The following is a 25501-nucleotide window of genomic DNA, read 5'->3' on the forward strand; positions in this document are numbered from 1 at the left end:
TGTTGGGCGTGATCCTTTCCAGGTGGGCGCGCTGGTGTCTTTCGGCAGCTGTTTGTCTTCGTCATCAACAGGCGATTTCTCAAGCTAGCCTCGGACTCTACCACGCCGTCGACATTCTAGTTCGTACTTTCACATACTCGGTAAGTTTTTTTTTTTTTTTTGCTTCCAAAAACATGCAAGGTAGTTTAATTGCACACTTTAGATTGCTCTTAGGTGTGAATGTGAATGGTTGTTTATCCGTGCGTGCCCTGTGTTGGCTGGCCCCCAGTTCAGGGTGTCACACCTGACCTCCCCAGTCGTAATTGGTATTTCCCCAAAAAGTCAAAAAGAGGCGATTTTCACAAATGTATATTTCTACTTCATTTAATTTTGCATGTTCACAATCATGATTGTGGTTGAGGCACACATCACTTGTCCAAGTGGTCAGGACGCAGAGCTTGCATGGTCTCAGTTATGGCAAGTCCTCATGTTTTGTTGCCGTTGTTCATGTTCGAGTCAGCGGCTGGGGTGTGGGGGCGGGGCTAGGTCGTGTAGTCCTTGAGTAGCTGTCCCGCGATGACCAGTCTCTGGATCTCGCTGGTGCCCTCGTAGATTTCCGTGATACGAGCGTCGCGGTAGTGGCGCTCGGCGGGCATATCCGTTACGTAGCCCATCCCGCCCAGAATCTGGATGGCCTGATGGGCGCCACACCACAATTAAACAATTTGGGGACGTTTACACAGATTTCATGACTAATGATTGCGCTCAAAAAACAGTTGGAACAAACATAATACAAATTGGGTGATTTTTCTTTTCTGTCAGCGACATCAGTCCTGCAAGGAGTTCAACTGCTAAGTTTTAGCGGCCTTACCTGGTGGGAGCAGAAGGTGGCGGCCTCGGAGGCGGCAAGTTTGGCCATTGCGGCTTCCTGGAGACGAGGGTTTTAGTGTGAAAGGGCTCAGGACAGGAAGTTGTAGCGACGGCTTTTGCCTACCTTGGTGAAAGGTCTCTTGGCGTCGCGCAGGAGGGCCGCCTTCCATGTGAGCAGGCGAGCGCTCTCGATGGCTAGCGCCATGTCAGCCAGTTTGAACTACGCCACAAACAAATCACGCGAAGCCGAACGCTAAACTGTGAGTGTAACACGTTTTAAAATCGCATTATACTTTCTCACCACTGGGGGCCCCCCAAACTGGTTACCTGTATGGCTTGCAGTTTTCCGATGGGAGCTCCGAAGGCGTCACGCTTGTGCGCATAATCGGCGGCGCAGTCCAGCGACGCCTGAGCGATACCTAGCGCCTGAGCCGCGATGCCGATGCGCCCGCTGTCCAGAGTTTGCTATGGGGCGCAAACGCCGCGTTAGCTAACCCACAGTCGATTGAGCACAAGCACATAGAACCCCCCCCCCAAAAAACTCCCCACAAAAGTATGATTCTTAAGCAGTTGTTGTTGATATTTTTTACTGGGCTATGTTCCATTAAACTGTATTTGGTATTTTGAATGACATGTTAGCATTAAGCTAGTGGACTTGATAAAAAGTAGACAAGAGATGGTGGCGATCTGGTTACCATGGCAATCTTGAATCCGGCGCCACGGGGGCCCAGCATGTTTTCTAACGGGATCCTGCAGTCCTCCAGGATGATATTGGCTGTGGACGACGCCTTGATGCCCAGTTTGTCCTCCTTCTTGCCAAGCGACAGGCCCGGGTGGGGCATGGGCACCACAAAGGTGCTGATGCCCTAAGAGGTGCGACGGAACAGGGTAGCGTTAGCACCACGTAAACCAGCTCCGAAACGAGCGCCGGCCTCTTGCCTTGTGTTTGAGCTTCCTGTCAGTGGTGGCGAAGATGATGGCGGCGGCAGCGTCCCAGCTGTTGGTGATCCACGCTTTGGTGCCATTCAGGACCCAATGGTCGCCCTCCTGGTGCGCCACCGTAGACGCGGCACCTGCGTCGCTGCCGTTGCCTGAGAGGAGTAGCCGCGTCACAGGAAGTCAAATCGTCAGGAGGCGGGCTCACGCGTGCAACTGGTGGCTGGCTTTACCTGGTTCGCTGAGGGCGAAGCAGCCCACCTGATGGCCGCTGGTGAAAGGTGTGATCCACTTCTGCTTCTGGACCTCAGAACCAAACTTCAGGATCGGACCCAAGTAGAGAGACTAACGCACAGTCGATAAGAGGAAAGACACGTGCGACATATGGACCCATGACCATGACATAGATGACGAATCATGACGCAAGATTCGACCAGAGTCGTGATGCATGACTGGACGAATGTCATGACGAGTCATTTGGTAATTCCGACGAGACATGACACGTATAACGCCTAACAGCAATGTGTGTCATGACGTCGTCAAGACAGCATGTTGCGTCTGGTGGGTCCAGCGCTAACACAGAAAACGCCTCACGTTATTGACGGAGACGACCACGCCGGTGCTGGCGCAGCCGCGGCTGATTTCCTCCATGGCCACACTGTACGCCAGGTAGTCCATTCCGGCGCCGCCCAGCTCCTCGGGGATCTCCATGGCCATCACGCCCATGGCGCCCAGCTCCAAGATCTAAACACACATGAGCCACCATTGCCAAGATGAGCAGTGCGGCGAGCCCACCCGCAGAGTGACCGACCAACATACCTGCTGAGCCGGGTACGTCTGCTCTTTGTCCAGCCGGGCGGCGATGGGTGTGAGTTCCCGGTCGGCAAAGTCGCGACACGTCCGACGCAGCATATCATGAGTTTCCGGAAGCTCGGCCAGCTGAGACAGGCCGCGACAGCCGCGCATGCACCCGCCAATGGCTACAAGGAAGTCAATGCCAGTCAAAAGGTAATGGTTTGAATGATCCATTTGATGAGAATCATTCCGTCTTATTTGTCAGGACTTATTTTAATCAATTTTTTGAATAGCCTCAAATGTTTATCTATGATGCATTTTTTAAGTCTGTGGTGGCAGTTGTGTCAGTGTTGCCAACCTTTTAGGGCCGCCCGAGCGACAAATGAGTGGAACTACTTCAACATTGTTGCATTTGACTAAAAATGGGAGATTTTATTTGAAGGCTAAAGCACAAGCCCAAGTTTTATTAGTAGTACAAATAGTACAGTGACACTGTAGATCTAACGTTGCATTAGCGTAAGATTGGAGTCTGGTTAGCTAGAAAACCTCAGATTGTGACCATTAGCTCACCAACTAGCTTCATGCTAACTAGGTGAAAGGTCGAACATGGTCACTTTAGCTAGCCTTAGTATGACACTTGAAATAAATATTACAAATATTCATGCTTTGTCATACTAAATGCACTTGACGTCACCGTCTCCATTGTAAACTAAGTTTAAAAGTTGAAGCTATGTGACTGCAACGAGGCCAAAATGTGTACACCAATCAGTCAACGCTTGAAACAAGGGACAAAAAGCCACGAAGGCTTAAGTTGCAGAGAAAGTTGCATTTTTTAAATTTCTTATTTTGTTAATAGTTGGACTTAATTGTGATTAAACATGGCCTGGATGTGCGAAGCCTGGCGGCTAAACGTGGGCTCGGCTAACAGGCGTTAAGTATCCCACACATCGTTGAGGCACACCTGACTCGCGAAGTCTTGTTTTCGTTACGGTGAGCCTTGAAGGCGGAATACGGCTCACCTTTGGTCGCTCTGCAGAGAATCGCCGCCATATTTGCTTCTACGTTTTGCTGCGTTCAGGCAGCGTCAGAATCGGGAAACACGCCTTACAAAACGCCAATAACTCGGAGAATGACGGGCTGATGAATGCGCTGAATGTGCAACGTGATTTATTTAGGTAGGGTTGCTTTGGATGTTTACATAATCACTGTTATGATTACAACTTTTGTTTGTAGACTTTGGGTGGATTTTAGGCATTTCTAAAGTTTACGAAGCCTTGTGAACGTAAACGCAGCGGCCGATTTCTGACGCCGGAAGTGACATTATTTCGTAACTCCTAAATATGATTATGATGAAAAAATACTGTATCTATATATATATATATATATATATATATATATATATATATATATATAAATTACAAGAAAAAAAACAATTGCTATTAAGTGTGGAAAAAAATAACGAAAATTGATTAATTGCAATATTTAAATATCACATGAAAAACGGATTCAGCAACTCAATTGAATCGATTCTTCAAGCTTGAATGTTTAAGGTTTTTGGCCAGAATGTTTTATTTTTACTTTTTATACTCAATGTACACGAATAGGTAATTGATCAACATTTTTTCAAATGTTTTATTGCATAAAAATGTTACGTGGCATTTGAACGTCGCCTAACAAAACATATTTTACATTTGTTAATGCACCAGACGCGCTTTGATGACGTAAAATGAAATGGACGCGCTGTAGCATCGACGCAAGACGCCCAACACTACTTAACTGGTAATTTTGGGCTTTGGGTGAAGTCGTTTCGGTTCAAGTTGACGCTTCCCTCCATAGCCCATCTCATTTTAGCCTGGTCTAACGTAGCCTGGCATGCTCGTCGCTAACAAAGAAACGCGTTTGTGCTTGCTCGGCAATGGAAATGGTGTGAAAATGTGCGCAAGAAGTACAACAGGGTACGAGGAGGAACTTGGGGCAAAAGACAACAAAGGGCGACAATGTCGCCAACGACTCGACACCGTTTGCGAGATGCAGCAGCCAAGAATTGTGCTTGGCACTGCAGGTTTGCTCACTTTCATCCTCTCACGTGTTTCCTAACTGCAGTACTTTCTGTTGTTCGCAATATTCCTGGTTTGTTTTTAATGGGACTGGACCTCCAGAAAAAACAAAAAAACAAAAGCGCATTCCAAACGCAAGGCGACGGTTTGAGTTTTGCATGATTACAAACACAACATTTCAAAGGAAAACCAAATTTTAAAAAGAAAATCCACTTATTTGTTTACGCTGGTACGATTTTGTAAGCGAATTGATTTATTACACAGTATAAATGGAAACCCTGCATGGTCATGGTACATATCGTGACATAGATGTAAGTGCGCAAATGTAATAATGCAAGTCTTTCTGAATGCGTTGTATGCCCCTTTAGCAAAACTAAATTGATTTTTAAAAAGTATTTGATGGTTGTTCGTCTCTGTGTGCCCTGCGATTGGCTGGCTACCAATTCGGGGTGTCCCCCGCCTACTGCCCGAAGACAGCTGGGATAGGCTCCAGCACCCCCGCGACCCTAGTGAGGATGAAGCGGTTCGGAAGATGAATGAATGAATGAATGTCTAATTGATAACCCTGATAAATAGAATTTTGAGGGCATTTGCTGTGCGTTGCTCTGATGATACAGAGCTTTATGTTGCAGTGTCTCCTGACAACACTGGGGCTATTGATACCCTTTTAAATTGTATTCTTTAAGTCATGGATGGCAGAGAATTTCCTACAGCTCAATTCCTCATATGGTTTCTCTGTACCTTGCTTGTATCTTTTCAAATATAGTTCATCGGGGTGTGCATTGTGTGTGTCTCTGTACGTGCGTGCGAGCACAGGCATGCTTGCGGGCATATGTATCTGTGTATGTTGGGGGGAGTGGGAGTTTAATATACTTTGACATATTTATCTTTACATGTCTTGCAGACAGTGGCGAAAAATACCTTGGTCCTGGCCACCAGGAGACTCCGTCCCTTCCCGTTGGAGGGGAAAAGGAGAAGCACGAGTCCCCTCACATGAAAGAAGAAGAGGACCAGAAAGATGGGCCTCCTTGCATGAAGGAGGAAGAGCAAGAAGAGAACGTCACCAAGCCGCCATGCGTTCGTGTCCCCCTTAAGAGTGAAGATGAATATGAAGATCCCAGTGGGGCCAGCGGAGGGGGGGAGCCTCCCAGCAGCAGGAAGTCAAGCAAACGCATGACAACAGAAGGTGACGGACAATCACCAGCAGACGGGCTACTTGCGCCTCTGTCAGATAATGACAACGCAACTCATGATAATGTAGAGTCTGAAGGCCAAATGACATGTCATGCTGACAGCAAGCACTGTGAACGTTCTCAGAATGGGAAAACTGTTGGGTCCACATCTCGTTTGAAAACGCATCCGATGTTGCTCAACGGTGAGAAACCTTACGCATGCACGGTTTGTGGAAAAGCGTTTTCTCAGAGCGCAGTCTTATTGATACACACAAGAATGCACAGTGTAGAGAAACCTTTTGCCTGCTCCGTTTGTGGCAAAAGGTTTTCTGCGAGGGAAAAATTAGAACAACACACAAGAACACACAGTGGCGAGACAGCTTTTGTGTGCTCGTATTGTGGACAAAGATTCCCTCAGAAGGCAGATCTAGAACAGCATGCAAGCGCACATACTGGTTCGAAACCCTACCCATGCACATTTTGTGGTAAATTGTTCTCTCACAAGGCAATTTTAACGATACACACACGAACGCACACTGGAGAGAAACCGTTTGCATGCTCAGTTTGTGGCAAAAGCTTCACTCAAAAGGGAAACTTAACCGCACACACAAGGACACACACTGGAGAGAAACCGTTTGTCTGCTCGGTCTGTGGTAAAAGGTTTTCAGTGAAAGGAAAATTAGCAATACACACAAGAACACACACTGGAGCTTTTGTCTGCTCATATTGTGGTCAAAAAATCTCTCGCAAGGAAGATTTAAAACTCCACACAATGACCCACGTGGGTTGGAAACCTTATTTGTGTACACTTTGTGGTAAAAGCTTCACTGCAAACAAATATCTGAGAGAGCACTCCGCAACACACAGTGGTGAGAAACCTTATACATGCCCAATTTGTGGTAAAGGTTTCCTTAATAAGGGAAATTTGACAACGCACACATTCATCCACTCTGGGGAGAGACCTTTTGCCTGCTCAGCTTGCGGCCAAACATTCACTCGGCGAGACCATTTGGCAAACCACACAAGGACGCACACTTCTGACAAACTTTATACATGCACAGTTTGTGGTAACCATTTCTTTAATAAAGGACATTTGACAACACACACCAGAATACACGCCGGGGAGAGACCCTTTGCCATGTAAATGTAGACGTTTACATGTCAGAGCGTTGAACTGTAAGTGGATCTTTCTGGGTGTCTTCGAGAAGGGTTTGCCTGAGCACTTGTACTGAAACATGTAAAGCAATGCATCTGTTTTGCCCAATGTTTTCCTGACACGCAAATCAAGAACTTGGACTCTTGATGCCAAGAAAAGTGTCAATGGGATCCTGAATAAAATGCAAGTCTGTTTTGTCAAATTCGCAATACTTGAAATGAAATAGTTAATCTGTGTCGTTCCTTGAATAGTTTTGCATGGGTACGTTTTTGTTTTGAAAGGAGGATACTCCGCTCCATCCAAGTACAGTAAAAGTCGTTTTGAACAAGATGTGCTGCTGTCCTAAAAGGAAATGAGGAATTCTGACCATCTCCACCGTCCATCTCGCTTGTTCGGTTTAAAGCCAAGCGGCTCGTAATGGGACCTGCCTACTGGCTTCCAAATTTCGCATGGCTTCATCTTGTGGACAAAATTGGTTATGCGTCCTCTGCTGACACCGAAACGACTCCATAGAAATGTATTGTTGAGGAGGTTCAAGAGTATTTGCACCAAAGAAAATGTGGGCAAAGCAAAAGAGTTGGGAAGGTTTTTGTAATTACTTGTACCTAAAAGTTGAATAGACGTGAATTGTAGTCGACGTATCTCGTATGCGTAATTTAAACCCGCAAAAGAGTCACCAACCTCAATAGTATTTGTCCTATTCTTTTTTTGTTTAAAAAAAAGTTTACTAATGACGTTGTGGTTTGCAATCGAAGGCCACCGTAGAATCGCGCGTTGGTGACCTTATGAAATTGGTCCAGTAGAATTGCCGTACATTGTGCGCATTTGTCAACCGCACGCGCTTATTCAGGGAAATAGATGAACTTGTACTTCACGAACGTAACGAAGCCTCGACGGTTGGCGTTCTTTCGGTCTTCGTGACTGCTCAAAGTCGTCTGGATGCACGTTGGAGCTGCTCGGTTTCGCTTTTTTTAGCCTAGCCTAGCTTCGTTTCGCTGGTTCACCGCAACCGCTCAGCAGTGATCCAATGTTGTGATTGGCGTGTGAAAATGCGTGCAAGAAGTACAGCAGAGTACGAGGAGCAACTTGGTGGAACGAAAGACGACAGCGAGAAGCCACCACGCAACGCAGGTTTGTTTGTTCCTTTCCTTACGCTCACTTGTTTGCCACCTGCTTCTCATTTTGATGCTTATTTATGACATTTTTTAAAACTCAACGGTTGACGACCCCATTACAAAATGAGCCTTATTACCTTATAATTCTAATAGCCTTAAATTACAACAAGCCTTAAGTGTCAGTCCAAACAATAATACGCAACATGAAAATTGACATGACCAAATCATATGCATTTGTTTCCTTGTGTCTTGAAGACTTCAATAACGATCTCGGTCCTGGGCGCCAGGACTTTTTCCATGAAAGAGGAAGTGGCGGAGGAAGAGCCCTCCCACAACGACAATGTGGAGGAGCCAGGGCCGCCTCACCTCAAAGAGGAGGAAGAAGAGGTGCCAAGCATGAAAGAGGAGGTGAAGGAGAAAATCATCAAGGTTCCATTGACTGGTGACTTTCTGAAGAGTGAAGATGAAGGGTCAAGTGAGGCAAGTGGAAGGGCGCAGCCTCCCGGCAGCAACACCTTAAATCAACACACAGCAACAGAAGGTGATGGACCATCATCAGCATACGGCTTCTTCGCGCCAATGTCTGATAGTGACGACACAATGTCACACTCTCCTCAAATTGATGAAGGTGATGATGATGAGGGGGAGGAGTCTGAAGGTGACATGAAATGTCAGACTGAAGACAAACGCTGGAAATGTTCCCGATGTGGCAAAACCTTTGGCTACAAGTCCGGTTTGAAAAGGCATCTGATGATACACACGGGAGAGAAACATTTTGCCTGCTCTCTTTGTTGTGAAAAAATTTCTCAGAAGGGAAACTTAACAAAACACACAAGAAACCACACTGGGGAGAAACCGTTTGCCTGCTCAAATTGTGAGAAAAGGTTCTTCAAAAGGGAAAACTTAACCAAACACACAAGAACTCACACGGGCAAGAAACCATTTGCCTGCTCAGTTTGCGGAAAACGATTCTCACAGAAGGGAGACTTAACAAATCACACGAGGACACACACTGGCGATAAACCTTTTGCCTGCACCCTGTGTGGTAAAAGCTTCTCTCAGAAGGGACATTTAAACATTCACACAAGAATACATACTAGCGAGAAACCTTTTGCCTGCTCAGTTTGTGCCCAAAGATTCACTACAAAGGCCTATCTCAACATTCACGCAAGATCACACACTGAGGAGAAACCGTTTACCTGTTCCGATTGTGGTCGACTATTCCTTCAGAAGGGAAGCTTAACCAAACACTCCAGAACACACAATAGAGGGGAACTTTTTCCTGCTCGGTGTGTGATAAAAAATTCTCTCATAATGTCTCCTTGAAAATACACAGCAGGGCACACAGCGGTGAGACACCTTTTTGCTGCTCGGTTTGCAGTCGACGCTTCTCGGAGAAAGCGAGATTAAGAAGTCACATAAAGACACACACTGGGGAGAAACCTTTTGCCTGCTCAGTTTGTGGTCATAGATTCTCTCATAAGGGAACTTTAATATATCACACAAGAACACACACAGGTGAGAAACCTTTTGTCTGCTCAGTGTGTGGCAGAAGCTTCCCGAAAAAGGCAAATTTAAGTGCGCACACAAGAACCCATACTGGAGAGAAACCTTTTCCTTGCTGTCTGTGGCAAAATATTCTCACGGAAAGACGTGCTCAAGAGACACAAGTGTGCTGGCGAGAGTAGCAATGAGCACTGAAGCTTTCACGTCTCATCTGAGCAGGCTTCTTCAATTTGGTGCACCGAGGCTGGTTGTGTTCCAAGAACTTCATTAAGGCCTACGCATGTTGGAAATGAGCACTTGTCGCAATTCGTCTGCTCTGTTCAATTTTTTTGTTTGTTTTTGTGATGTGCATACCAAATAAAACATTAATTAAAATGAGCCATGAGGAAATTCACGTGACACTGAACAAAAGCTGACTATATAACACCGTACAGTTTCGCGTCTCTGTTATGTGACAGTTCAAAAGACAAGAGATTGTGCAAAATAAAGACAGTCCACATGACAACATGCTGCTTTGTGAAATGTTTGACCCACTGTCTGTTATTTTTGTTCTGGGTACAAATCCCTTCATTCAAGAATGACTATTTATCTACTCAAGAGCCGGGTTATGAAATATTGTGCCCATTATGAGTTATTTCTATCTGGAATTGCCTCAGCAAATTGGTTATTTATCTTCCAATCACATCGCCAGATTCCCATCCAGCCAATCAACTGAAACCTCCACACCTGGCCAGTGCCTCTTGAAGCACGACTGTAGTTTAAATTGTCAAGGCTCTTCGGTAAGTTTGACAACAACGCAGCTAGCCGTTTAGCCGTTATCATGACGTCCCTGACTAATACGTCACCAAACTCAAAACGTCAGACGCAATGCCGTGCCCGGATCAACGTGTCGCTCAGCAGAGATCGAGTGTTGTGAAAATGTAGACAAGTACAACCGGGAACTTTATAGTGCAAAAAGAGCGACGAGGAGGTCAACTGCTCGACGCTCTCGGCAAGACGCAGTCGCCAGGTGGCCTTCCAGTTTCACAGATGAATCGATGAGAGGTCAGACCAACACCAGAAAAATCATTTCAAGTGAGGTCAAAAGCGAAGAATGTTCGTTTCGACGATGTACGCACACACAGAGACACTGAGAACTCGTTTCGACTACTGTTTTTCCATTTCCGAGCTCTTCCGTTGGTCTCGTCGTTTCCTCGATAGGACGCATGCATCATCAGGACCGACGGGGTTGCAAATAAAAAAATGTCTGCTCGTGGATGACAGCTATCATAAACAGTATTGTTGATCGACGCAACTCCAGTTTGAAGCCTACACTTTGATTTCGACCAGTCCTTATTCTAGTTAGGTAATTAGTTAGTTGCATTGTTATGGTTTCGTAAGGTTTTTTTTCCTTATCTGTTTTGTTGTTGCAGTCATATTTTTCTTAATATATATTTGGTTTGGATGCATTTGTCTTATTTATTCTTGCTTTTTGTATGTTTTTTTCTTCTGTTGGATTTTTTTGTTACTCTATCGTCGTTTTTGTTTCTTCTCACAGTCAGTTTCGTTTTTTCTTTAGCTATTTTTTTTTCAAAAGGATTCGATTCGATTGTTTTTGGTCACTTCTCATAACTGTACGCCAGGGGGAGCCAGAGCGCAGCAAGCCGCCGCCAACGCCAACGTCAACGTCATTTATTGCTGATGATGCTGCGCCTCGGCGAACGGAAGCCATATTGTGATGTTGGGAGGACTTGTGGACCAGAAACAGATGAAGATGATGACGCCAATGATGAAGATGATGAACACAAGATGGCGGTGATGTGGATTTGCTAGTGTGGTTTCCGGCCTGCAGGTGTGAATCCGTTCCTGTGACACAACAGGACGACGTCGACGCTAGCTAACAAACGTATATGCAGGTGACACACGCACGCACTCACGCACACGCAGCGCGTGCCTCACTTACAAGTGGCTCACGTACATAAAGGAACACGCTCACACATCTACATGTACGTGCTCACCCACGCACACGTTCACACGTTTATTCGTCCACATTAGCCGCTTGTAGGGTTATGAAATCAATGCATTTTGTATGAGGTCATTGGGGATGGCCGTCTCTCACCCAGTAGAAGAGACCCCCCCCTCCACACACACACACACACACACACACACACACACACACACACACACACACACACACACACACACACACACACACACACACACACATACATGCACATTGACTAGTATGTCTGACATTTTGGCGTGTGCGTGTCCTCAGGCGGGATGGCGTTCATGTGCGGCTTCTCACGCTCGCGCAGCAGCTCGCGTTCGCCTGCTCGCCAGGATTCCCGCGAGCGCGTCAGCGTATCGGAGCTGGAACGACTTTTAAGCAGCGGCAAGACGGCCTGCAACCACGCCGATCAAGTCTGGCCAGGACTCTACATCGGAGACCAGTCAGTTCGCACATGCACACGCATTCACTTCACCCTGAAAACAATGGCTGCATTGTGTGAAGTTTGCTTGTTCACTCCGTGCCTGTGTGGGTTTTCTCCAGGTACTCTGGTTTCCTCCCACATGCCAAAAAAAGACTCGAAATCAGGGGTGGGCAGTCTTGGAGGGCCGCTATCTGCATGTTTTCCAACTCTCCCTGCTGAAACACACCTGATCTAAGTGATCAGCTCATCAACAAACTCTTTCGGCGCCTGATAATCAGGTGTGTTGCAGCAGGGAGACATGGAAAACATGCAGGTACTATAGATGACCATGTATAGTAAGGCGTTTTTAGCCCGAAAAAAACGACCATATATAGTAAGGCGATTTTAGCCCGAAAAACAAACAACCATAGGTGTTTTTAGCCCGAAAAAAAACGACCATGTACAATAAGGCGTTTTAGCCGAAAAAAACGACCATGTATAGTAAGGTGTTCTTAGCCGAAAAAAAACCCGACCATGTATAGTAAGGCGTTTTTAGCCCAAAAAAAACGACCATGTATAGTAAGGCGATTTTAGCCCGAAAAACAAACAACCATAGATAGGTGTTTTTAGCCCGAAAAAAACCGACCATGTACAGTAAGGCGTTTTAGCCGAAAAAAACGACCATGTATAGGAGGGTGTTCTTAGCCGAAAAAAAAACGACCATGTATAGAAAGGCGTTTTGGGCTGAAAAAAAAACGACCATGTATAGTAAGGCGTTTTTAGCCCAAAAAAACGACCATGTATAGTAAGGCGTTTTTAGCCAAAAAAAACGACCATGTATAGTCAGGCGTTTTTAGGCGAAAAAAACGACATAATATAGTAAGGTGTTTTTGGCCCGAAAAAAACGACATAGTATAGTAAGGCGTTTTTAGCCCAAAAAAAAGACCATGTATGGGAAGAAGTTTTTAGCCGAAAAAAAAACGACCATGTACAGTAAGGCGTTTTAGCCAAAAAAAAACGACTATGTATAGGAAGGCGTTTTTAGCCGAAAAAAACGACCATGTATAGTAAGGCATTTTTGGCCGAAAAAAAAGACCATGTTTAGTAAGGCGTTTTTGGCCGAAAAAAACGACCATGTATAGTAAGGCGTTTTTAGCCGAAAAAAACAACCATGTATAGGAAGACATTTTTAGCCCAAAAAAACGACCATGTATAGGAAGGCGTTTTTAGCCCAAAAAAAAAAAGACCATGTATAGGAAGGCGTTTTTAGCCGAAAAAAACGACCATGTATAGTAAGGCATTTTTGGCCGAAAAAAAAGACCATGTTTAGTAAGGCGTTTTTGGCCGAAAAAAACGACCATGTATAGTAAGGCGTTTTTAGCCGAAAAAAACAACCATGTATAGGAAGACATTTTTAGCCCAAAAAAACGACCATGTATAGGAAGGCGTTTTTAGCCCAAAAAAAAAAGACCATGTATAGGAAGGCGTTTTGAGCCCCAAAAAACCACCATGTATAGGAAGGCGTTTTTAGCCCGAAAAAAACGATCATGTATAGTTAGGCGTTTTTAGCCGAAAAAAACAACCATGTATAGTAAGGAGTTTTTAGCCCCAAAAAAACGACCTTGTATAGGAAAGCGTTTTTAGCCCGAAAAAAAAAGACCATATATAGTAAGGCGTTTTTAGCCCGAAAAAAACGACCATGTATAGTAAGGCGTTTTTTTTTCGGCCTAAAAACGCCTTACTATACTATGTCGGTTTTTTCGGCCTAAAAACGCCTTACTATACTATGTCGGTTTTTTCGGCCTAAAAGCGCCTTACTATACTATGTCGTTTTTTTCGGCTAAAAACGCCTTACTATACGATGTCGTTTTTTTCGGCCTAAAAACGCCTTACTATACTATGTCGTTTTTTTCGGCCTAAAAACGCCTTACTATACATGGTTGTTTTTTTGGGCAAAAAACGCCTTACTATACATGGTCGTTTTTTTCGGCTAAAAACGCCTTACTATATACATCGTCAGTTTTTTCGGGTTAAAAACGCCATACGATACATGGTCGTTTTTTTGGGCTAAAAACGCCTTACTATACATGGTCGTTTTTTTTGGGCTAAAAACGCCTTACGATACATGGTTGTTTTTTTCGGGCTAAAAACGCCTTACTATACGTGGTCATTTCTTTCGGCTAAAAACGCCTAACTATACATGGTCGTTTTTTTTGGGCTAAAAACGCCTTACTATACATGGTCGTTTTTTGGGGCTAAAAACGCCTTACTATACATGGTCGTTTTTTGGGGCTAAAAACGCCTTACTATACATGGTCGTTTTTTTCGCCTAAAAACGCCTTACTATACATGGTCGTTTTTTTTGGGCTAGAAACGCCTTACTATACATGGTCGTTTTTTTCGGCTAAAAACGCCTAACTTTATACATGGTCGTTTTTTTCGCCTAAAAACGCCTTACTATACATGGTCGTTTTTTTCGGCTAAAAACGCCTTACTTTACATGGTCGTTTTTCTGGGGCTATAAACTGCTTACTATACATGGTCATTTTTTTCGGGCTAAAAACGCCTTACTATATATACATGGTCGTTTTTTTCGGCTAAAAACGCCTTACTATACTATGTCGTTTTTTTCGGCCTAAAAACGCCTTACTATACTATGTCGTTTTTTTCGGGCTAAAAACGCCTTACTATACATGATAAATTTTTTGGGCTAAAAACGCCTTACTATACTATGTCGGTTTTTTCGGGCTAAAAACGCCTTACTATATACTATGTGGGGGTTTTTCGGGCTAAAAACGCCTTACTATATACTATGTCGGTTTTTTCGGGCTAAAAACGCCTTACTATACTATGTCGTTTTTTTCGGGCTAAAAACGCCTTACTATACTATGTCGTTTTTTTCGGGCTAAAAACGCCTTACTATACTATGTCGTTTTTTTCGGCCTAAAAACGCCTTACTATACTATGTGGGGGTTTTTCGGGCTAAAAACGCCTTATGTCGTTTTTTTCGGCCTAAAAACGCCTTACTATACTATGTTGTTTTTTTCGGGCTAAAAACGCCTTACTATACATGGTCATTTTTTCGGGCTAAAAACGCCTGACTATACATGGTCGTTTTTTTGGGCTAAAAACGCCTTACTATATATACTATGTCGTTTTTTTCGGCCTAAAAACGCCTTACTATACTATGTCGTTTTTTTCGGCCTAAAAACGCCTTACTATACTATGTCGGTTTTTTCGGCCTAAAAACGCCTTACTATACTATGTCGTTTTTTTCGGCTAAAAACGCCTTACTATACCATGTCGTTTTTTTCGGCCTAAAAACGCCTTACTATACTATGTCGTTTTTTTCGGCCTAAAAACGCCTTACTATACTATGTCGGTTTTTTCGGCCTAAAAGCGCCTTACTATACTATGTCGTTTTTTTCGGCTAAAAACGCCTTACTATACGATGTCGTTTTTTTCGGCCTAAAAACGCCTTACTATACTATGTCGTTTTTTTCGGCCTAAAAACGCCTTACTATACATGGCCGTTTTTTTGGGCAAAAAACGCCTTACTATACATAGTCGTTTTTTTCGGCTAAAAACGCCTTACTATATACATCGTCGTTTTTTTCGGGCTAAAAACGCCATATGATACATGGTCGTTTTTTTGGGCTAAAAACGCCTTACTATACATGGTCGTTTTTTTTTGGCTAAAAACGCCTTACGATACATGGTTGTTTTTTTCGGGCTAAAAACGCCTTACTATACGTGGTCATTTCTTTCGGCTAAAAACGCCTAACTATACATGGTCGTTTTTTTTGGGCTAAAAACGCCTTACTATACATGGTCGTTTTTTGGGGCTAAAAACGCCTTACTATACATGGTCGTTTTTTTCGCCTAAAAACGCCTTACTATACATGGTCGTTTTTTTTGGGCTAGAAACGCCTTACTATGCATGGTCGTTTTTTTCGGCTAAAAACGCCTAACTTTATACATGGTCGTTTTTTTTCGCCTAAAAACGCCTTACTATACATGGTCGTTTTTTTCGGCTAAAAACGCCTTACTTTACATGGTTGTTTTTCTGGGGCTATAAACTGCTTACTATACATGGTCATTTTTTTCGGGCTAAAAACGCCTTACTATACATGGTCGTTTTTTTCGGCTAAAAACGCCTTATTATACATGGTCGGTTTTTTTTGGGCCAAAAACGCCTTACTATATATACATGGTCGTTTTTTTCGGCTAAATACGCCTTACTACACATGGTCGTTTTTTTCGGCTAAAAACGCCTTACTATACATGGTCGTTTTTTTTGGGCTAAAAACGGGTTACTATACTTGGTCGTTTTTTTTTCGGGCTAAAAGCGCCTGACTATACATGGTCATTTTTTTGGGCTAAAAACGCCTTCCTATACATGGTGCTTTTTTTCGGCTAAAAACGCCTAACTATACATGGTCGTTTTTTTTGGGCTAAAAACGCCTTACTATACATGGTCGTTTTTTTCGGCTAAAAACGCCTAACTATATACATGGCCTTTTTTTGGGCTAAAAACGCCTTACTATATATACATGGTCGTTTTTTTCGGCTAAATACGCCTTACTACACATGGTCTTTTTTTTGGCTAAAAACGCCTTACTATACATGGTCGGGTTTTTTTTGGGCTAAAAAACGGCTTACTATACATGGTCGTTTTTTTGGGCTAAAAACGCCTTACTATACACAGTCGGTTTTTGGGCTAAAAACGGATTACTATACATGGTCGTTTTTTTTGGGCTAAAAACGCCTTACTATACACAGTCGGGTTTTTTGGGCTAAAAAACGGCTTACTATATATACATGGTCGTTTTTTTGGGCTAAAAACGGCTTACTATACATGGTCGTTTTTTTGGGCTAAAAACGGCTTACTATACATGGTCGTTTTTTTGGGCTAAAAACGCCTTACTATACATGGTCGTTTTTTTTGGGCTAAAAACGCCTTACTATACATGGTCGTTTTTTGGGGCTAAAAACGCCTTACTATACATGGTCGTTTTTTGGGGCTAAAAACGCCTTACTATACATGGTCGTTTTTTTCGCCTAAAAACGCCTTACTATACATGGTCGTTTTTTTTGGGCTAGAAACGCCTTACTATACATGGTCGTTTTTTTCGGCTAAAAACGCCTAACTTTATACATGGTCGTTTTTTTCGCCTAAAAACGCCTTACTATACATGGTCGTTTTTTTCGGCTAAAAACGCCTTACTTTACATGGTCGTTTTTCTGGGGCTATAAACTGCTTACTATACATGGTCATTTTTTTCGGGCTAAAAACGCCTTACTATACATGGTCGTTTTTTTCGGCTAAAAACGCCTTACTATACTATGTCGTTTTTTTCGGCCTAAAAACGCCTTACTATACTATGTCGTTTTTTTCGGGCTAAAAACGCCTTACTATACATGATAAATTTTTTGGGCTAAAAACGCCTTACTATACTATGTCGGTTTTTTCGGGCTAAAAACGCCTTACTATATACTATGTGGGGGTTTTTCGGGCTAAAAACGCCTTACTATATACTATGTCGTTTTTTTCGGGCTAAAAACGCCTTACTATACTATGTCGTTTTTTTCGGGCTAAAAACGCCTTACTATACTATGTCGTTTTTTTCGGGCTAAAAACGCCTTACTATACTATGTCGTTTTTTTCGGCCTAAAAACGCCTTACTATACTATGTGGGGGTTTTTCGGGCTAAAAACGCCTTATGTCGTTTTTTTCGGCCTAAAAACGCCTTACTATACTATGTTGTTTTTTTCGGGCTAAAAACGCCTTACTATACATGGTCATTTTTTCGGGCTAAAAACGCCTGACTATACATGGTCGTTTTTTTGGGCTAAAAACGCCTTACTATATATACTATGTCGTTTTTTTCGGCCTAAAAACGCCTTACTATACTATGTCGTTTTTTTCGGCCTAAAAACGCCTTACTATACTATGTCGGTTTTTTCGGCCTAAAAACGCCTTACTATACTATGTCGTTTTTTTCGGCTAAAAACGCCTTACTATACCATGTCGTTTTTTTCGGCCTAAAAACGCCTTACTATACTATGTCGTTTTTTTCGGCCTAAAAACGCCTTACTATACTATGTCGGTTTTTTCGGCCTAAAAGCGCCTTACTATACTATGTCGTTTTTTTCGGCTAAAAACGCCTTACTATACGATGTCGTTTTTTTCGGCCTAAAAACGCCTTACTATACTATGTCGTTTTTTTCGGCCTAAAAACGCCTTACTATACATGGCCGTTTTTTTGGGCAAAAAACGCCTTACTATACATAGTCGTTTTTTTCGGCTAAAAACGCCTTACTATATACATCGTCGTTTTTTTCGGGCTAAAAACGCCATATGATACATGGTCGTTTTTTTGGGCTAAAAACGCCTTACTATACATGGTCGTTTTTTTTTGGCTAAAAACGCCTTACGATACATGGTTGTTTTTTTCGGGCTAAAAACGCCTTACTATACGTGGTCATTTCTTTCGGCTAAAAACGCCTAACTATACATGGTCGTTTTTTTTGGGCTAAAAACGCCTTACTATACATGGTCGTTTTTTGGGGCTAAAAACGCCTTACTATACATGGTCGTTTTTTTCGCCTAAAAACGCCTTACTATACATGGTCGTTTTTTTTGGGCTAGAAACGCCTTACTATGCATGGTCGTTTTTTTCGGCTAAAAACGCCTAACTTTATACATGGTCGTTTTTTTTCGCCTAAAAACGCCTTACTATACATGGTCGTTTTTTTCGGCTAAAAACGCCTTACTTTACATGGTTGTTTTTCTGGGGCTATAAACTGCTTACTATACATGGTCATTTTTTTCGGGCTAAAAACGCCTTACTATACATGGTCGTTTTTTTCGGCTAAAAACGCCTTATTATACATGGTCGGTTTTTTTTGGGCCAAAAACGCCTTACTATATATACATGGTCGTTTTTTTCGGCTAAATACGCCTTACTACACATGGTCGTTTTTTTCGGCTAAAAACGCCTTACTATACATGGTCGTTTTTTTTGGGCTAAAAACGGGTTACTATACTTGGTCGTTTTTTTTTCGGGCTAAAAGCGCCTGACTATACATGGTCATTTTTTTGGGCTAAAAACGCCTTCCTATACATGGTGCTTTTTTTCGGCTAAAAACGCCTAACTATACATGGTCGTTTTTTTTGGGCTAAAAACGCCTTACTATACATGGTCGTTTTTTTCGGCTAAAAACGCCTAACTATATACATGGCCTTTTTTTGGGCTAAAAACGCCTTACTATATATACATGGTCGTTTTTTTCGGCTAAATACGCCTTACTACACATGGTCTTTTTTTTGGCTAAAAACGCCTTACTATACATGGTCGGGTTTTTTTTGGGCTAAAAAACGGCTTACTATACATGGTCGTTTTTTTGGGCTAAAAACGCCTTACTATACACAGTCGGTTTTTGGGCTAAAAACGGATTACTATACATGGTCGTTTTTTTTGGGCTAAAAACGCCTTACTATACACAGTCGGGTTTTTTGGGCTAAAAAACGGCTTACTATATATACATGGTCGTTTTTTTGGGCTAAAAACGGCTTACTATACATGGTCGTTTTTTTGGGCTAAAAACGGCTTACTATACATGGTCGTTTTTTTGGGCTAAAAACGCCTTACTATACATGGTCGTTTTTTTTGGGCTAAAAACGCCTTACTATACATGGTCGTTTTTTGGGGCTAAAAACGCCTTACTATACATGGTCGTTTTTTGGGGCTAAAAACGCCTTACTATACATGGTCGTTTTTTTCGCCTAAAAACGCCTTACTATACATGGTCGTTTTTTTTGGGCTAGAAACGCCTTACTATACATGGTCGTTTTTTTCGGCTAAAAACGCCTAACTTTATACATGGTCGTTTTTTTCGCCTAAAAACGCCTTACTATACATGGTCGTTTTTTTCGGCTAAAAACGCCTTACTTTACATGGTCGTTTTTCTGGGGCTATAAACTGCTTACTATACATGGTCATTTTTTTCGGGCTAAAAACGCCTTACTATACATGGTCGTTTTTTTCGGCTAAAAACGCCTTACTATACTATGTCGTTTTTTTCGGCCTAAAAACGCCTTACTATACTATGTCGTTTTTTTCGGGCTAAAAACGCCTTACTATACATGATAAATTTTTTGGGCTAAAAACGCCTTACTATACTATGTCGGTTTTTTCGGGCTAAAAACGCCTTACTATATACTATGTGGGGGTTTTTCGGGCTAAAAACGCCTTACTATATACTATGTCGGTTTTTTCGGGCTAAAAACGCCTTACTATACTATGTCGTTTTTTTCGGGCTAAAAACGCCTTACTATACTATGTCGTTTTTTTCGGGCTAAAAACGCCTTACTATACTATGTCGTTTTTTTCGGCCTAAAAACGCCTTACTATACTATGTGGGGGTTTTTCGGGCTAAAAACGCCTTATGTCGTTTTTTTCGGCCTAAAAACGCCTTACTATACTATGTTGTTTTTTTCGGGCTAAAAACGCCTTACTATACATGGTCATTTTTTCGGGCTAAAAACGCCTGACTATACATGGTCGTTTTTTTGGGCTAAAAACGCCTTACTATATATACTATGTCGTTTTTTTCGGCCTAAAAACGCCTTACTATACTATGTCGTTTTTTTCGGCCTAAAAACGCCTTACTATACTATGTCGGTTTTTTCGGCCTAAAAACGCCTTACTATACTATGTCGTTTTTTTCGGCTAAAAACGCCTTACTATACCATGTCGTTTTTTTCGGCCTAAAAACGCCTTACTATACTATGTCGTTTTTTTCGGCCTAAAAACGCCTTACTATACTATGTCGGTTTTTTCGGCCTAAAAGCGCCTTACTATACTATGTCGTTTTTTTCGGCTAAAAACGCCTTACTATACGATGTCGTTTTTTTCGGCCTAAAAACGCCTTACTATACTATGTCGTTTTTTTCGGCCTAAAAACGCCTTACTATACATGGCCGTTTTTTTGGGCAAAAAACGCCTTACTATACATAGTCGTTTTTTTCGGCTAAAAACGCCTTACTATATACATCGTCGTTTTTTTCGGGCTAAAAACGCCATATGATACATGGTCGTTTTTTTGGGCTAAAAACGCCTTACTATACATGGTCGTTTTTTTTTGGCTAAAAACGCCTTACGATACATGGTTGTTTTTTTCGGGCTAAAAACGCCTTACTATACGTGGTCATTTCTTTCGGCTAAAAACGCCTAACTATACATGGTCGTTTTTTTTGGGCTAAAAACGCCTTACTATACATGGTCGTTTTTTGGGGCTAAAAACGCCTTACTATACATGGTCGTTTTTTTCGCCTAAAAACGCCTTACTATACATGGTCGTTTTTTTTGGGCTAGAAACGCCTTACTATGCATGGTCGTTTTTTTCGGCTAAAAACGCCTAACTTTATACATGGTCGTTTTTTTTCGCCTAAAAACGCCTTACTATACATGGTCGTTTTTTTCGGCTAAAAACGCCTTACTTTACATGGTTGTTTTTCTGGGGCTATAAACTGCTTACTATACATGGTCATTTTTTTCGGGCTAAAAACGCCTTACTATACATGGTCGTTTTTTTCGGCTAAAAACGCCTTATTATACATGGTCGGTTTTTTTTGGGCCAAAAACGCCTTACTATATATACATGGTCGTTTTTTTCGGCTAAATACGCCTTACTACACATGGTCGTTTTTTTCGGCTAAAAACGCCTTACTATACATGGTCGTTTTTTTTGGGCTAAAAACGGGTTACTATACTTGGTCGTTTTTTTTTCGGGCTAAAAGCGCCTGACTATACATGGTCATTTTTTTGGGCTAAAAACGCCTTCCTATACATGGTGCTTTTTTTCGGCTAAAAACGCCTAACTATACATGGTCGTTTTTTTTGGGCTAAAAACGCCTTACTATACATGGTCGTTTTTTTCGGCTAAAAACGCCTAACTATATACATGGCCTTTTTTTGGGCTAAAAACGCCTTACTATATATACATGGTCGTTTTTTTCGGCTAAATACGCCTTACTACACATGGTCTTTTTTTTGGCTAAAAACGCCTTACTATACATGGTCGGGTTTTTTTTGGGCTAAAAAACGGCTTACTATACATGGTCGTTTTTTTGGGCTAAAAACGCCTTACTATACACAGTCGGTTTTTGGGCTAAAAACGGATTACTATACATGGTCGTTTTTTTTGGGCTAAAAACGCCTTACTATACACAGTCGGGTTTTTTGGGCTAAAAAACGGCTTACTATATATACATGGTCGTTTTTTTGGGCTAAAAACGGCTTACTATACATGGTCGTTTTTTTGGGCTAAAAACGGCTTACTATACATGGTCGTTTTTTTTGGGCTAAAAACGGCTTACTATACATGGTCGTTTTTTTGGGGGCTAAAAACGCCTTACTATACATGGTCGTTTTTTTGGGGGCTAAAAACGCCTTACTATACATGGTCGTTTTTTTCGGCTAAAAACGCCTTACTACCCATGGTCGGGGTTTTTTTTGCTTTAAAACGCTTTACTATACATGGTCGTTTTGTTCTGCTAAAAACGCCTTACTATGGTCGTCTTTTTATTATTTTTTATACTAGGTACTGTATATAGTCAGTCTTTTTTCTTTTCATGACCAGGTTGTCATGTTTTTACATGTTTTAATGAGGTATATAGTTATTTTTTTATTGTATATTTGGCTGGCAACCAGTTCAGAAAGTACCCCTGCCAACTGCCCTCGTAAGGATATGCGGATTTGAAAGTGGACGGATGGATGGAAATTGCAAAGCATCGACTTCAATACTTATCAACAATTTAACCCTTTCATCCACCAAAATGATAACCTCTAAACTGAAAACATGATATGCTGTCCACTGTAGTCACCGCTGTCCCTGAAAGATTTATACATTTTACCTTTTATAGAAACATGGCATCGGACCGCCGGGAGCTGGCGCGCGTGGGTATCACTCACATCGTGAACTGTGCGCAGAGCCGGTGGCGCGGCGCCGCCGACTGCTACGCTGGCATGAACGTGACGTACCTCGGCATCGAGGCGCACGACTCGCCCGCCTTCGACATGAGCAAAAACTTCTATCCTGCCGCCGAATTCATACACAAAGCGCTCACTGGAGGAGGTATGTAGTTTGTGTGAACTGTGCTTGTGTTTGTGCGTGTGTGTATTTGTGATCCCCTATTATTTGTTTTCAAATCTTTAAATGGCCTCGCCCAACTTACCTCTCTGAGCCCCTCCGCCACAACGCGTCTGCCTCGGTGCCTCAGGTCTGACCAGACTTTATTAGAAGTACCGAAAACTTAGCGAGGGCTCACAGGGGATCGAGCCTTTTTCCGTTGCTGGTTCCTTTCTTTGGAATGACCTCCGACGGTGCGTTCGGCAAACCATTTCGCTGCCACACAAACGTGTGTGTGTGTGTGTGTGTGTGTATACACGTCATGTATGTGTGCCATGTTTGTATTGCTACTGTGTGGAGGTGTATGATTGTGTGTGCGTCGTGACTGACAGTTGTGTTGTGGTTTTGGTGGCGCACAGGTAAGGTTTTGGTCCACTGTGCAGTGGGCCTGAGCCGGTCGGCCACGTTGGTCCTGGCCTACCTGATGATCCGGCAGAACTTAACCCTGGTGGAGGCCATCAAGACCGTCAAGGACCACCGCGGGGTCACACCCAACCGAGGATTCCTACGCCAGCTCAGCGGCCTGGACGGCATCCTGCGTGAGAGCCGTCGCGCGGCCGCCGCGCAGACCGGCTAATGCTAAGATAATGCTAATGGCTAACGTCACAGCATGCATACACACGACTGAAAATGAAACAGCTAAAAACTGCCCAGATGATGACAGTTGAGTGACCAAGTGCTCAGTCAGATTAGCGCTAAAGGCTAATGTTAAGGAAAATAAAAGAAGCCTGAGCTAATTTTTTTTTCATCAGTTCAACAAAGATTTATCTCACAATTACCTCCAGGATCGTGTTGATAAGACGGTTTTCTATTGTGACATCCTATTTCACCACAATACACAAGCTAATTAGCTTAGCGGAGATGCGAACAAACAAAGAGTTGGATTTGTCAAATTTGTCTTGATCATGTTGAATACTAATGTGTCACTGTTTTGGTTCACATGCTATTTTATAAGAAAAAATGTGGGTCAACAAATGTGTCAACAAACAACACAAAAACAAGAAATGTTAAATGTTAGCAGAGTAACAAAGTGCTTTGAAGAGGCCCGCAGGTCTGTTCGCGAGGAAATGGTCACAGCTAATTGATCCGTCGGTTAACGGTGTGACATCAAAATAGACCAGATGAATGAATTAGCCATCATGTAAGCAAATAGCTGGATCTGTACAGTATAATCAATGCTAATAGAGTGAAATCTTCATTTGATTGTTGTTGACCACCAGAAGATTCACGTGGTCAAGTTCGGCGCCGATGTTTACTCGAACATAGCGCAGCGCAAGCTAACCTTATTTCTTGCTAAAACTTACACTGTTGTCATTCTCTCAGGCGAACATGGCACAGATATGAGCAAATTTAACGTGGAATGCTAGCTCTAAACTTGGCAAGAACCATTCAAGCGTTTTTAAGAGGAAAGAGTAGGGCAAGGCGATAAGGCAAAAATATATTTCCGATATACTTTTGAATATCATTTGATTGCAATTATCAGGGTTTTTTTTCAATATTGTTCAATTCAGTTAATCTGTTGAAAACGAAACTGAAGAGTACTTAAACATTTTACTACTACATGAAGCACTGTAAAGATATTTCAATTTTTACTCAAGGTTACATCAGAACAATGACACAAAAGGGTAAAAAAAATATTATGGGGGTAATGTCTGACTTAAACCAGCAGGGGTCAGTGTTCTTAAACTTACGAGAAACCAAAGGAGTGGCTCCCATTCTAAAAGCCAATGTTTGAACAGAGGCGTGAGGGCAAATGTTCGAAACAAATGTAACAATTTGGGGGGGTTACACACTCACATTTCGAGGAATATGCCCATAACTGAAATTCAACGCTATCGCTAATTGCCTGAGGACAGATTGTACGTTAGCGAGTTAACTAGTTAGCTCATTAGCTTTCCTGCTTTATTGGGGAACTTAAAACTGCCGAGATCGATGTTTGTATTAGCTGGCCACTTGGGGACCAACATATTTTCTTTTTGTACACACGAGTAAATGTTCATATTTGTAAAATGAAAATCTGGTGCTCCACTGTGTCACAGTTTTGTCATGTTTCAACTTTAGCCTGAAAAGCAAATGTGCTAGTCTTGATCTGTGGACGTCAAACGTGTTGTGTTTGGTTCTGTACTGTGATAAAATGTCACTTTTTTTTGTTTGTTTGTTTGTTTTAATAGTTATTTTGGAAATCATTTTGATGCCTTACTTTTTGATTTTTTTTAAGACTTTCCTTTCTATGCTTTTATGGTGAACATTTGTTTTTTAATTCCAAACTGCCTGCTGTCAATAAACAGTTCCCGTTCGTCACAAAATGACATTTTGTTGACTCTCT

General features: G+C 42.4%; 4 protein-coding genes across 5 annotated transcripts; 3 read left to right on the forward strand and 1 right to left on the reverse strand.

Moving 5' to 3' along the window:
- Positions 1–347: 347 nt before the first annotated feature.
- acads (acyl-CoA dehydrogenase short chain) lies at positions 348–3663 on the reverse strand. Its single transcript, XM_086134638.1, has 10 exons — positions 3600–3663; positions 2605–2765; positions 2380–2529; positions 2019–2130; positions 1789–1940; positions 1545–1715; positions 1177–1314; positions 974–1069; positions 851–907; positions 348–674 (listed from the first exon to the last, which is right to left on the reverse strand). The coding sequence occupies exons 1-10, from the start codon at positions 3628–3630 to the stop codon at positions 522–524; spliced, it is 1221 nt and encodes a 406-aa protein (XP_085990764.1). The 5' UTR covers positions 3631–3663; the 3' UTR covers positions 348–521.
- LOC147191915 (uncharacterized) lies at positions 2644–7167 on the forward strand. Of its 2 annotated transcripts, none has more exons than XM_086134627.1 (2): positions 2644–2793; positions 5542–7167. In XM_086134627.1, exon 2 carries the CDS (start codon positions 5631–5633, stop codon positions 6951–6953), a length of 1323 nt encoding a protein of 440 aa, XP_085990753.1. In that variant the 5' UTR covers positions 2644–2793; positions 5542–5630; the 3' UTR covers positions 6954–7167. The 2 variants fall into 2 exon arrangements, with proteins under 2 accessions (XP_085990753.1, XP_085990752.1); XM_086134626.1 differs by lacking the exon at positions 2644–2793 and adding an exon at positions 4343–4642.
- Positions 7168–8110: 943 nt separating this feature from the next.
- LOC147191916 (uncharacterized) lies at positions 8111–9557 on the forward strand. Its single transcript, XM_086134641.1, has one exon. The coding sequence runs from the start codon at positions 8309–8311 to the stop codon at positions 9404–9406; it is 1098 nt and encodes a 365-aa protein (XP_085990767.1). The 5' UTR covers positions 8111–8308; the 3' UTR covers positions 9407–9557.
- A 1700-nt stretch (positions 9558–11257) lies between these two features.
- Positions 11258–25481, forward strand: dusp26 (dual specificity phosphatase 26). Its single transcript, XM_086134205.1, has 4 exons — positions 11258–11481; positions 11844–12018; positions 22910–23121; positions 23535–25481. Exons 2-4 carry the CDS (start codon positions 11849–11851, stop codon positions 23750–23752), a joined length of 600 nt encoding a protein of 199 aa, XP_085990331.1. The 5' UTR covers positions 11258–11481; positions 11844–11848; the 3' UTR covers positions 23753–25481.
- Positions 25482–25501: the final 20 nt, after the last annotated feature.

The sequence above is a fragment of the Hippocampus guttulatus genome, chromosome 17 (genome assembly GCF_054856545.1).
Source record: "Hippocampus guttulatus isolate MCC_2025c chromosome 17, RoL_Hgut_1.0, whole genome shotgun sequence".
NCBI classification, from domain to species: domain Eukaryota; kingdom Metazoa; phylum Chordata; class Actinopteri; order Syngnathiformes; family Syngnathidae; genus Hippocampus; species Hippocampus guttulatus.